The 13,678-nt window shown below is 43.3% G+C and overlaps 1 protein-coding gene across 1 annotated transcript in view; it reads right to left on the reverse strand.

The window, feature by feature from the left end:
• The window catches only part of LOC137345034 (multidrug and toxin extrusion protein 1-like), a 33,296-nt gene extending 19,618 nt beyond the window's left edge, over positions 1-13,678 (reverse strand). The window contains exons 1-5 of the mRNA XM_068008433.1: positions 13,465-13,678; positions 5,711-5,812; positions 4,853-4,921; positions 4,156-4,304; positions 1,137-1,179 (exon numbers count right to left, since the gene is read on the reverse strand). Of these exons, the coding sequence (XP_067864534.1) occupies positions 1,137-1,179; positions 4,156-4,304; positions 4,853-4,921; positions 5,711-5,812; positions 13,465-13,611 (510 nt within the window). The 5' untranslated portion in view covers positions 13,612-13,678. The remainder of the gene's footprint in view (positions 1-1,136; positions 1,180-4,155; positions 4,305-4,852; positions 4,922-5,710; positions 5,813-13,464) is intronic.

Here is a 13,678-nt window from a genome sequence, read left to right on the forward strand (position 1 = left end):
CCAACTTGCACACAGCAAGATCCCATAAACAGCAATGAACAGATAATCTGTTTTTAGTGATGTTGGTTGAGGGATAAATATTGGCCAGAACACCAGGGAGAACTCCCCTGCTCTTCTTTGAAATAGTGCCATGGGATCTTTTACTGAGCGTGTTACATTTACAGACAAGAGGGAGCTGTCCGAAGGCTCAGTGGGTGAATACACCGTCTCGTACGTCAGCGTGCCATGCCATCCATCAAGGTCCCGAGTTCAATCCCAGTCCGTACTATTAGCTAATCTGAGTCAAGACAGCATCGAGGGAGTGCTATAATTTGCCTCAGTGCCCCAGCGCTAGTGAGGGCAAAACAATCAGCTGGGGGTCCTACTCCAGATTGATATCCAATTACCTCTGCAGGAAAGTCAGTAGGGTAGATCCTGACTTTGTGCGATGGTGTAGAACGGGTGATAGTGAGTCGGCAGCCCGTTTTACATCGCTCCCCGTTTTTATTTCCATCAAAGTCTTTGAAGGTGTAACACGGTCTGCCGACTCGTTTTACAGCGTCGCACCAAGTCAACATCCACCCCTGTGTGTGTGGAAGATGTAAGGAATCTTACAACACCAGGTTATAGTCCAACAGTTTTATTTGAAAATAAAACTGTTGGACTATAACCTGGTGATGTAAGATTCCTTACATTTGTCCACCCCAGTCCATCACCGGCATCTCCACATCATGTGTGGAAGATGGGGTGAGGACAGGATTGGAATCGGCTGTGATGCTCTACATGATCAAATGGCCTACCAACGCCACTGCCTAGGCTCACATATAAAGAATGGCCTTTGTGAAAGGAACAGGAGGGTTTTCAACAACTATTTTCAGGTCTACCTGGCCCTCATGATATTTCCACTGCCCAGTCCAGTCCAGCGGTGCTGAGATGTGTTGCAGCAGACATAATGACACCCCACTTGTGGTCAACTAACTCAGCATGGACTTGGGAAACTGCGTAGCTCAGAACCATATCAGGTGGTGCATTTTCCACCCAGTCATGGAGCTCAACAGTGACTTTTCTTTGTTGGACTCATTTGATCTATCACATTTCAGGCAACGACTGGCTTCAGTTCTTTGGTAGCAGTGTGTTAATTGTAATGCTTTACTCACAGGGAGGGCGGGGGTAAATATCTTCACGTACAGTTCTGTTAACCTGTTTGAGGAATAGAAGAGGCTGTTAAAAGTAGGGAAACCATACAAGGCAAGCATGACTGACCAAATGACAAGCTCAAACACAGGCGGCACGGTCAAGCAGCATATTGAAACAACAGTGAATGGCGATTTGGGAGTGGAGGGCCACAGGTTTGGTCTGCCACACAGCTGGGTTTCGGACCTCAACTGTGCTGCAGTGGGAGTTGCCCGAGGAAGGCCAGCCATCTCCCCACAGAGGAAGGGAAAGTAAACGAGAGGAAGGATCATCCCAGGGCCACTCTGATATGAGGGAGAAAGAACATAAAGAAAAGAAAGAAAGACTTGAATTTATATAGCGCCTTTCATGACCTCAGGACGTCCCAAAGCACTTTACAGCCAATGAAGTACTTTTCAAGTGTAATGTAGGAAACAAAGCCGCCAATTTGTGCACAGCAAGATCCCACAAACAGCAATGTGACAATGACCAGATACTCTGTTTTTTTAGTGATGTTGGTTGAGGGATAAATATTTGCCAGGACACTGGGGAAAACTCCACTGCTCTTCTTCGAAATATTGCCGTAGGATTTTTTATATCCACCTCAGAGCACAGACGGGGCCTCGGTTTAAGGTCTCATCTGAAAGACGGCACCTCCGACAGTGCAGCACTCCCTCAGTGTCAGCCTAGATTTTGTGCTCGAGTCTCTGGAGTGGGACTTGAACCCATGACCTTCTCACTCAGAGGTGAGAGTGCCGCCCACTGAGCCACGTCTGACAGCCTGAAATCAGAGGAATGGCCATCCTCGGGCCACACTGATGTGACTCTGGCGCGAGGCTTTTAAAATAATGAAGGGATTAAACTCTGCCCAGTTGAATAGGCTATTTGAGGTGGATAGGAATGGTAAGACCACGCATGTCTAAGCATATAAAATCCTTAGCCAAAGAGTTAGGCGAGATTCTAGGAAGTATTTCTTTTCACAGAGACTCCTCGCTCTCTGGAATAGATTAGCAAAGCATGTGGTGAGTATGGACACTCCACCGTCCTTCTAAAGGGAACTGGACAAGCTCCTGAGAGAGGAGAGGGCTTCCAGTTATAGAGGGTGAGCTGTGGATTGGCTGGGATCAGAAATGACCTTGGGTTTTCTAAAGAACCAAACAGGCAGCTGTTCTGGTGTTTCGAGGAACTTTGTATCTAAGCCCCAATAAGATCATGAGTTCAAATCACAGGAGAGTCTGTCACTCAGACTCACTTCCTTAATTACCAGTCAGGTGGTTGCACGTGGCTGCAAAGGATTGGGGGGGGTGGGGGGGGGGAGAGGGCGGAGGTGAAATTGACCCAAATCACGAACTGAAATGTGCTTCCAGCCAGCCTATTACAGAGCGGATATTGCTGGCCGTGTTTGTGGAGAGGGCTGCAGCGTCCCGACCCTCTCCTGAAAGGGAAGAAATGAGGCCCCTTATTCCCAACAAGACTTAAATCTATCTCATTTAGGCTTACAATAGGGTTCTTACATTCCCCCCTTTTCACAGTTTCTTACTCCCTTCAGGGCCCTCATGTCAATCAACAAAGAGGACATGATGTGGAGATGCCGGTGATGGACTGGGGTGGACAAATGTAAGGAGTCTTACAACACCAGGTTATAGTCCAACAGCATGTTACTGTTTTCGATTTTCTGCTAATGCTATTTATAGGTTGGATGCCAGGTGGTGCCCAGAGCAAGGTGTGTTACTCACCATCTCATTTTACGCACCTGGCTTCTGCTCAGCACTGGTCCCCAAAATTGAGGCGTTGCCGGACGGGGAGGCAATGCAGGTCAGCAATCATTGGGGTGATGGCTGAACGGGACTTGATGCGAGTTAGGATACGGGCAGCAGAGTTTTGGATGAGCTGAAGTTTACAGATGGCGGTAGGTGGGAGGCCGGCCAGGAGAGGATTGGAATAGTCGAGTCTGGACGTAACAAAGGCATTGATGAGGATTTCAGCAGCATTGCTCAGGGCTGAGGCAGGGGCGGAGATGGGAGATGTTACGGAGGTGGAAGTGGGCGATCTTGGTGATGGAGAGGATATGGGGTCGGAAACTCATCTTAGGGTCAAATAGGACGCCAAGGTTGCGAACAGTCTGGTTCAGCCTCGGACTGTGGCCAGGGAATGGAGTTTGTATTTAACCTCTGTGTATGGTGAATATGTGAGGCTAGAACTTGTGTCCAACCTTCCCGTGTGCACTAACATACTCTGCCATTGGGCAACACCGTCAGGACGGCATATCTTTTACCAGAAACATATCTTTGACCAGAAACTTAACTGGACCAGCCACATAAATACTGTGGCTACAAGAGCAGGTCAGAGGCTGGGTATTCTGTGGCGAGTGACTCTCCTCCTGACTCCCCAAAGCCTTTCCACCATCTACAAGGCACAAGTCAGGAGTGTGATGGAATACTCTCCACTTGCCTGGATGAGTGCAGCTCCAACAACACTCAAGAAGCTTGACACCATCCAGGACAAAGCAGCCCGTTTGATTGGCACCCCATCCACCACCCTAAACATTCACTCCCTTCACCACCAGCACACAGTGGCTGCAGTGTGTACCATCTACAGGATGCACTGCAGCAACTCACCAAGGCTTCTTCGACAGCACCTCCCAAACCCGTGACCTCTACCACCTAGAAGGACAAGAGCAGCAGGTACATGGGAACAACACCACCTGCACGTTCCCCTCCAAGTCACACACCATCCCGACTTGGAAATATATCGCCGTTCCTCCATCATCGCTGGGTCAAAATCCTGGAACTCCCTTCCTAACAGCACTGTGAGAGAACCTTCACCACACGGACTGCAGCGGTTCAAGAAGGCGGCTCACCACCACCTTCTCAAGGGCAATTAGGGATGGGCAATAAATGCCGGCCTTGCCAGCGACGCCCACATCCCATGAACGAATAAAAAAAAGTTTACATATAAACACCACTTATTTTTTCTTTTGTAACAAAATAGAAGAATTCTCACTTGGCCACCTCGGGAGGCTGCTTGAAAGCCAACAAGATTTGCTCAGTGTTTATGAAGAGAGCCCAGCAGGGAAAGCAGAATATCATAAGAATGAGAATCCCTCTTTGGAGAATCACTCCAATTCGCTTCAAGTTTTTACTGCCATATGTCTGAAAATCAGAACAGACGTTAACATTTTTCTGTGCTTATGTCTTTTGACGGATTGAGTTGACAACAGAGTCCTTTCCAATGACAAACAACAAAATTGACAATAGTATAAGATTAAAATATTTACTGTACCTAAACCAACACCGCTGTTATCGGGGTTCTTGCCGGGGACCATTCTCAGTTAATATGTCAGCCACTGAGACTCAGGCCACAACCACAGAAGCTTAAAGGGCATCTGAACCACTGTGGCACCGTGCAGGTCTGAAATAATCTTTCAACCCATGCACCACGGCACTGAGAACTTAAGTATACTTTGATCAATATTGTTGCCGCTTAAGAGGAGATCTGGTAGAGGTTTTCAAAATAATGAAAGGTTTTTAAGGAGCTAAATAGGGAAAAATGGTAACTGGAGGATATAAATTCAAGATTATCATGAAAAGAATGAGGGGAGAGGTTTTAATCATCTCTTTTGTAACAAAATAATCTTCTCTGCTAGTTATAGAAGGACATCACCTGTTACTGTACCAGCCTGGAGGTTATCTGCACCTACCTGAGACATAAGCGTGTCGCACGCTAACGACAACCCAGTACCTACGGAGATACCTGATACATTGATTACCTGTACAAAAGTAAGGAAGAAAATAGGAAACAGTAAGTATTTGGTCGTAGATGCCAAAAGAATACAAAATAGTAACTATATATAAACAAAATAACATTTTGACTTTTTTTTCTTCCCAATCCAACCTCCAATCTGTGTTTCTCCTCTCCTTTTCTGAAGGTACTAACTGGGGTACGATCCCATGGGATACAGCAGTCCTCATGTAACTTCTCTAAATGGCCATTCTTCATGTGTGGCCCCAGACGACGACAACAACAACATCATCTTGCATTTATATAGCACCTTTGACGTAGAAAAAAACATCCCAAGATACTTCGCAGAGGTGGGAGGAAAAAATTAGGAGGGTGACTAAAAACTTTTCAAAGAGGTGGATTTTAAGGAGGGCCTAAAAGGAGGAGAGTGAGGTGGAGAGGCAGAAGGGGTTGAGGAGGGAATTCCAAAGAGTGGGACCTGGATTACAAATGTTGGAAGGTTATTTGATTATTGAGAGCCAATCGTGTCCTCACCGTCATCCACACTTGTAGCAGGCTGACTGGACAACGGTCAGAATGGGAACCATGGCTAATTTCACCCCCCCACCCCACCCGCAAGGCTAAAGTCACTCTTGCCAATTGTGGTGATCCAACTACACATGGTTAAGTACCACTCTGTAACATTTTCTGCTTTACAAGGAGAATTGGTTGATCAATGAACCAAATGTGAAATTAAGATCCACTGCAATTCTGCCTGTATTTTACAAACGATGCATTAACTATAAAACAAACCTGCTCATTTTATAAACATACTTACCGCTGTGGCAAGTGAAACTGCGTCCAATTCAACTTTTCCTAAATGTCCACAGAATATGGTGCTGACAATATTTATGAGAAAGACCATCAGCTGGGACAAAAACTGTCAACAAAGGAAAACCTAATTAAACCAATTGATATTTTCACGGAAAACGAGGGGATTTTTCGTCAAAAAAGAGGGGGAAACAAAACTTTGAGAAGGACTAATTGAAGTTTTTAGGATCATGACAGGAACTGACAAAGTTGGCCCTGACAAATTGTTTACCAGGGTGATTCTGAGAAATGCAGAGTTTTTGTCCTGTGTCAAATGGGGGAAATTGCTTCCCTTATTGCCAATGGTTTTCAAAATAACTAGAGTTAAAAGAGAAGTTGTTTTCCTTCACCAAAGTTCAACAGGGAAGACTGAAAATGCGGTGGTCTTTGGCTGAACAGATAATATTTTTCGCAGCAAGATCCATCTATGATAATAAAAACGAGACTCTGCCAATGCCAAAGCTGGCACCAGGAGGTGTGATCCCAGTGTAAGTGCCAGGTTCGCAGCCCATGTAATTTCAAGGCCAGTGTCTCAAAGCGAATGTAACATTGTGGGTCCCCTATCAGCTACCTCCCACAGGGATCAAATGAATGAGGCGATTCCAACATTATTTCTGAACGTCACTAAAATGTATTAACAACCCCCTTTGTCTTAACTTGATATGGAACATGAGAAAAACATTGTCACTTTGTCTAGTCCCAGCTACTGGTTCAAACATGTTTTCCAAGATAGCTTATATTTTGTATGCACTTAGCCCCTTGTGCACTGGATTTAACCTAATAACAACATCTCGACATAAATAGTCAAAAATCTCGAAATGTAACATGTACTAATGAAAAATTTGACATACATTGTCTTGGCACACATGCCAAGAGATAAAACAATCCACATTTGAAAACTTCTACTAAAAAGTTCCACTTAATTACCAAATCAATCAATTTGACCTGTTTATAATAGACAACCTTACTCTAGTCACCATTTTGAAGTATAAGAAAAGATATTTTCCATCTCAACTCTAGTTATTTCTAAATCGCATTTACCTGTATATCTAAAGTTCAATAAAAAATATCTATAATAGAGAAGATTTCCTAATTTGACAGAGGATGTTTCTGTTACATATATAACATCCTCATGAAAATTCGCTTAAGTTTCAGAACTGAATTTGAGACACAAAAGGTGTATGAGAAGTAAGACTACCCAAAATGGCATCACTTAGGTTCAAAACTGCAGCATAAGTGGGGAATTGGTTGATTAAAGGTACATCAAGTTTGGGCCACAGTTTGAGGGACCTCATTGAGGTAATTTTGCACCATTTTAGTTTTGCACTTCTTGCCAAACCTTTTACATTTCATTTTAAAATTTAATGTTAGCAAAGAACTGTCCTCTTTACTAACGTTAAAAGAAGTAATCATAGAATCATAGAAGTTACAACATGGAAACAGGCCCTTCGGCCCAACATGTCCATGTCGCCCAGTTTATACCACTAAGCTAGTCCCAATTTCCTGCACTTGGCCCATATCCCTCCATACCCATCTTACCCATGTAACTGTCCAATCGGAATCGGAATTGGTACGCCAATAAGCGTATTTTACATGCATGCTCGGTTCTCCACCTGTCTCTCCAGAGATCAATGCAGAGCTCCTAGAATAACTCAGCATTGCCAGTTGCATGGAGCTCTAAAGTAGGCACTAGTAGGGGTGTTAAACCAGTATTTGCAGAAAAACAGAGCCATTATATCCTATGAAGTACACAAGCTCTACTATTCCAAGATAGATTAAATAATCCAAAAACAAGGAGGTGAATAAAATGTAGATTCATGGCTAAGGTCAGAGCATGTGGAGTCAGGGGACAGGTAGCAGAATGGATGGCAAGTTGGCTACAAAACAGAAAATTGCAAGTAGGGATTAAGGGTAGCTACTCAGACTGGCAAAAAATGGGAAGTGGTATTCCATAGGGATTGGTGCTAGGACCACTGTTGTTCACAATTTACATTAACAATTTGGATTCGGGAATTGGAAGTACAATTTCAAAATTTGTGGACGACACCAAATTGGGAGGTGTAGTTAATACAAAGGAAGACTGCGTCAAACTGGAGGAGGACATGAATAAACTTGCAGAATGGGAATGTAATTGGCAAATGAATTTCAATATAGACAAGTGTGGGGTATCACATTTTGGTAGGAAGAATAGTGAGGCCACATACTGCTTGGCTAGAGGAGCAAAGGGATCTAGGGGTACAGATACACAAATCACTAAAGGAAGCAACACAGGTTAATAAGGCCTTAAAAAAAGACAAATCAAGCACTGGGGTTCACTTCTTGAGGGATAGAATTGAAAAGCAAAGAAGTTATGTTTAACTTGTATAGAACCTTGGTTAAACCACACTTGGAGTATTGTGCACAGTTCTGCACAGAAGGCTTTTCTTTAATCTAGTGATTGAGTCAATGATTTGAAGTGCAAATTATATTTTTTAATTTAAGCATGGTTAATTGTTGGCTGTAGATTTGGAGCAGTTGCACCAATAAACTTTTACCCCTATTATTTTGTTCCAAGCAATGCATATTGAGCTATAAACTTTCATATTATAGTGTTTTTCACAATATTGTGCTAAATTTGTCGAGTATAATATTTGGAGGAATTGCATCATTGTTATATGTTAAACTGCCCTGCTCAGTCCATTATACCTTTGATATTCGAGAGCATATTGATAGATTCTGACATCAAAGGAAATTTGAGCTTAAGAGCTGACCCTTTGGCTGCTACTGAAAAGATCATCTGGGAGACCTGTATTTCAGTGGAAGTGTTCATCAACGAAACATGGGGCCAGAGAGATTGATTACAAATTGGCTTGTTAAAATCAAAGGGTATTTCCAACACTACAGATGCAGTCACTTTGAAGAGGGTAAATTAACTCCTAATGTATTTCGCTAACTATTACTATGCTTGGTTATTATGTGACATACAGAAGACCTCTTTCTCTACATTTTTACTCTGTTGCCCTGTAATCACAGTGTAATTACTACAGATATCTCATAAGACTTCCCAGCACTGGAATGACCAGTTATGAGAGTGAAAAACTGCGCTGGTTTTATATTGCCCGTTCCAATGCTTCAGGAGTTTAAATTTGTAAATTGACACTTTAGCTACTTCAGTCTGTACAAACTCTGTTGATATTCCACCAGTTGAAAATCGAGTATCAGTCAACGTAAATGCCACCGCACTGATCGCTGCAATTGAAGTAATTGTAAGTGCGAGGTGTTACAGCCTTTACACAGGACTATTTCATAAAAGTACTTGGACCATAAGTGACAAGGTCCATTTATCTGACTTGCTATGAAAGGAGAAAACAGTACTTTAAAAACAGAAGGATGACCCTGACAGTCAAGGAATCACCTGAGGTTGTGTATTATTTCTCCTTGGGAGGTGGGCAGTGATGGCAAGACTGCATTTATTGCCAATCCCTAGTTGCCCTGAAAAGGTGGTGATGGGTCTCTGAAAACTGCTGCAGTCCTTGTGGTGATGGTGCTCCAATGATGGTGTTAGGTAGGGAATTCCAGGATATTGACCCAGTGAGTTGAGCTTTGAAGATGTGGGGAGGCTTTAAGGGGTCAGAAGGTGAGCTACTTGTCACAGGGTACACAGCCTCTGTCCTGCACTTGTAGCCACAGTGCTCCGATTGTTGGTGCAATTAAACTTCTGGTCAATGGCGACTCCAAGATGTTGATGGTGAAAGTCTCTGTGATGGTGGTGCCATTCAAGTTTAGCGGCAGATAGCTGAGCTTCCTCTTGATTCAAATGGTCATTACCTGGCAACTATATGGCATGGATGTTACCTGCCACTTGTCAGTCCAAGTCTCGATGTCATCCAAGTCCTGTTGTAGGTTGGCATGGGCTACTTCATTATGGAGGAGTAGTGATTGGAATTGAACATTATAGACCTGTCAATGACCAGCCCTGCTCTTGGCCATATACCAGAGGAAAAGTCATTATGAGGCAGCTGAAGATGACTGGTCCAGGGATGTTGCCCTGAGGAATTCCTGCAGCAATGTCCTGCAGCTGCGATGACTGGCCTCCAGCAACCAGGCCCATCTTCCTTTGTGTCAAGTATGACTGCAGCCACTGAAGGGTTATCCCTTTCACCCCCACGACCTCAAGTTTTCTACGGCTCATAGGTGCCATACCTGGTCAAATGTTGCCTTACTCGAGAGCAGCTGTCTCTCAGCTTCCTATTTTCCACCAAAAAGGGAGAGGAACACAGGTCAAAGTGAGACAGTACCTCAGAGAAAACCCTCGACCTCCACCACCTAGAAGGACAAGGGCAGCAGATGCATGGGACACCATTACCTCCAAGTTGCCCTCCAAGTCACACACCATCATGACTTAGACATATAACGTAATACCTTCATGGGTCAAAATCCTGGAATTCCCTACCTAACAGCACTGAGGGAGTACCTTCACCACACGCCAGAGGTTCAAGAAGAAGGCTCCCCACCATCTTCTCAAGGGCAACTAGTGATGGACAATAAATGCTAACCTTGCTAGCATCGCCCACATCCAGAGAATGAATATAAAAAAAGAGTGGCAACTCAATCAGGGAGAGCCAGCGGAGCACTTTGCAGAAGGGGGGAGGGGAATGGATGAGGGTTGAAACTCTGAAACAATAATATTAGGTGTATGAGTTGCCAATGTCAGTTGGTCTATGACCCAAAATGGAACCTTATAATTGTATCTACTTAATCTTCTTCCTGCGGGACTACTTTTGCTGTTATGCATCTGGTATTTTAACCCATATTATTTATTACTCTCCTTTAAAGTGAGGCACCTTCATTAACATCTGCACTCCTTCATGCCATATAATAATTTACCTTTTATGGGATTTATCTCCTCTCTCTCCCAGCTTTGCCAAAATCGATAACAGCTTTTCCAAAGAAAGAGTGTACAGAGAACATAAGAACATAAGAAACATAAGAAATAGGAGTAGGAATAGGCCATAAGGCTCCTCGAGCCTACTCCGCCATTCAATCAGATCATGGCTGATCTTTGACCTCAACTCCACTTTCCCGCCCGATCCCCGTAACCCTTGATTCGCCTCGAGTCCAAAAATGTATCGATCTCAGCCTTGAATATGCTCAACGACTGAGCATCCACAGCCCTCTGGGGTAGAGAATTCCAAAGATTCAAAACTCTCTGAGTGAAGAAATTTCTCCTCATCTCAATCTTAAATGGCCGACCCCTTATCCTAAGACCATGCCCCCTAGTTCTAGACTCTCCAGCCTGGGGATACAGCCTCTCAGCATCTACCCTGTCAAGCCCTCTCAGAATCTTATATGTTTCAATGAGATCACCTCTCATTCTTCTAAACTCCAGAGAGTATAGACTCATTCTACTCAATCTCTCCTCATAGGACCACCCTCTCATCCCAGGAATCAATCTAGTGAACCTTCGTTGCACCGCCTATGAGGCAACCAAAACTGTACACAGTACTCCAGGTGTGGTCTCACCAAAGCCCTGTACAATTACAGCAAGACTTCCTTACTCATGTATTCCAACCCCCTTGCAATAAAAGCCAACATACCATTTGCCTTCCTAATTGCTTGCTGTACCTGCATGTTAACTTTCTGTGTTTTGTGTACCAGGACACCCACATCCCTCTGAACACCAAAATTTAATAGTTTCTCACCATTTAAAAAATATTCTGTTTTTCTATTCGTCCTACCAAAGTGAATAACCTCACATTTTCCCACATTACACTCCATCTGCCACCTTCTTGCCCACTCACTTAAACTGTCTCAGACTCTTTGTATCCTCCTCACAGCTTACTTTCCCACCGAGTTTTGTATCATCAGCAAACTTGGATACATTACACTCAGTCCTTTCATCTAAGTCATTAATATGGATTGTAAATAGCTTTGGCCCAAGCACTGATCCTTGAGGCACTCCACTAGTTACATCCTGCCAACCTGAAAATGACCCGTTTATTCCTACTCTCTGTTTTCTGTCTGTTAACCAATCCTCTATCCATGCTAATATATTACCCCCAACCCCATGAACCCTTATCTCGTGTAACAATCTTTTATGTGGCACCTTATCTTTTGAATGCCTTTTGGAAATCCAAATATATTACATCCACTGGTTCCCCTTTATCTACCCTGCTAGTTACATCCTCAAAAAACTCAAAGATTTGTCAAACATGATTTCCCTTTCATAAAACCATGTTGACTCTGCCTAATTATATTATGATTTTCTAAGTGCCCCATTACCACATCCTTAATAATGGATTCCAACTTTTCCCGAATACTGATGTCAGGCTAACTGGCCTGTAGTTCCCTATTTTCTCCCTCCCTCCTTTCTTAAATAGTGGAGTTACATTTGCTACCTTCCAATCCACTGGGGCCATTCTAGAATCTAGGGAATTTTGGATGATCACAACCAATGCATCCACTATCTCTGCAGCCACCTCTTTTAGAACCCCAGAATGTAGGCCATCAGGTCCTGGGGATTTGTTGGCTTTTAGTCCCATTAATTTCTTTACTAATATTAATCATAGAATCATAGAAAGGTTATAGCACGGAAGGAGGCCATTCAGCCCATCGAGTCCGCGCCGGCTCTATGCACGAGCAATGCAGCTAGCCCCACTGCCCCGCCCTATCCCCGTAGCCCTGCAAATTTTTTCATTTCAAGTTCTTATCCAGTTCCCTTTTGAAGGCCGTGATTGAATCTGCCTCCACCACCCCCTCGGGCAGTGCATTCCAGATCCTAACCATTCACTGCTAAAACAGTTTTTCCTCATGTCATCTTTGGTTCTTTTGCCAATCACCTTAAATCTATGCCCTCTGGTTCTTGACCCTTCTGCCAACGGGAACAGTTTCTCTCTATCTATTCTGTCTAGACCCTTTTGGAAATCCAAATCACTTTACGTTCCTCACTCTCATTAGACCCTTGGTTCCCCAATTTTTCTGGGTTTTTTTTGTCTTCTACTGTGAAAACAGATACAAAATATTTGTTTAACTTCTCTGCCATTTCCATTATTCCCCATTATGATTTCTCCTGTCTCAATCTCTAAGGGACCCATGTTTACTTTCGCTGCTCTTTTCCTTTTTACAAAGTTGTAGAAGCTCCTACAATCTGTTTTTATTTTTCTTGCTAGTTTACTCTCATATTCTATTTTCTCCCTCTTCATCAATTTTTTGGCCATCCTTTGCTGGTTTCTAAAACTCTCCCAATCCTCAGGCTTACTACTCTTCTTGGCAACATTATAAGCCTCCTCTTTTAATCTAATACTATCCTTAACTTCTTTAATTAGCCATTGGATGGATCACTTTTCCCGTGGAGTTTTTATTCCTCAATGGAAATGTATATTCGTTGAGAATTATGAAATATTTCTTTAAATGTTCACCATTGCTTATCTACCCTCATATCTTTTAATCTAATTTCTCAATCAACTGCAGCCAACTCGCCCCTCATACTTGTGTAATTGGCTTTGTTTAAGTTTAAGACTCTAGTTTCGGACTTAAATACCTCACTCTCGAACTCAATGTGAAATGCTATCATATTAAGATCACTCTGCCCCAGAGGATCCCTTACAATGAGGGAATCTTGCTCCTTGCGATTTAGTTACATTGGGCAACAATGTGCTCATAATTGCAGCAAAAATACTTTCCAGCATTTTTTAAAATGTAGATGTGAACTTTTTAATGTAATATTCTGAAATGTAAACTCACCACTGGCCCGGCTACTCGGGAGATATCTTTCACTTCCTCCCAGAAGTTTACTGGTATGACTTCCTTTATTTTCCTCAGGAACAGGTCGCCCCAGGTTCCAGATGTCTGGGGAACGTCACTCAAGACAACTTCCATCAAATCCGTCATTTTCTCAGTCCTTCTTGGCACAGGGAAATTAACCCAGTTATGTTCCCTCTCTCCGTTAGATCTTTCT

This window comes from Heptranchias perlo, chromosome 28 (genome assembly GCF_035084215.1).
Source record: "Heptranchias perlo isolate sHepPer1 chromosome 28, sHepPer1.hap1, whole genome shotgun sequence".
Classification (NCBI taxonomy): domain Eukaryota; kingdom Metazoa; phylum Chordata; class Chondrichthyes; order Hexanchiformes; family Hexanchidae; genus Heptranchias; species Heptranchias perlo.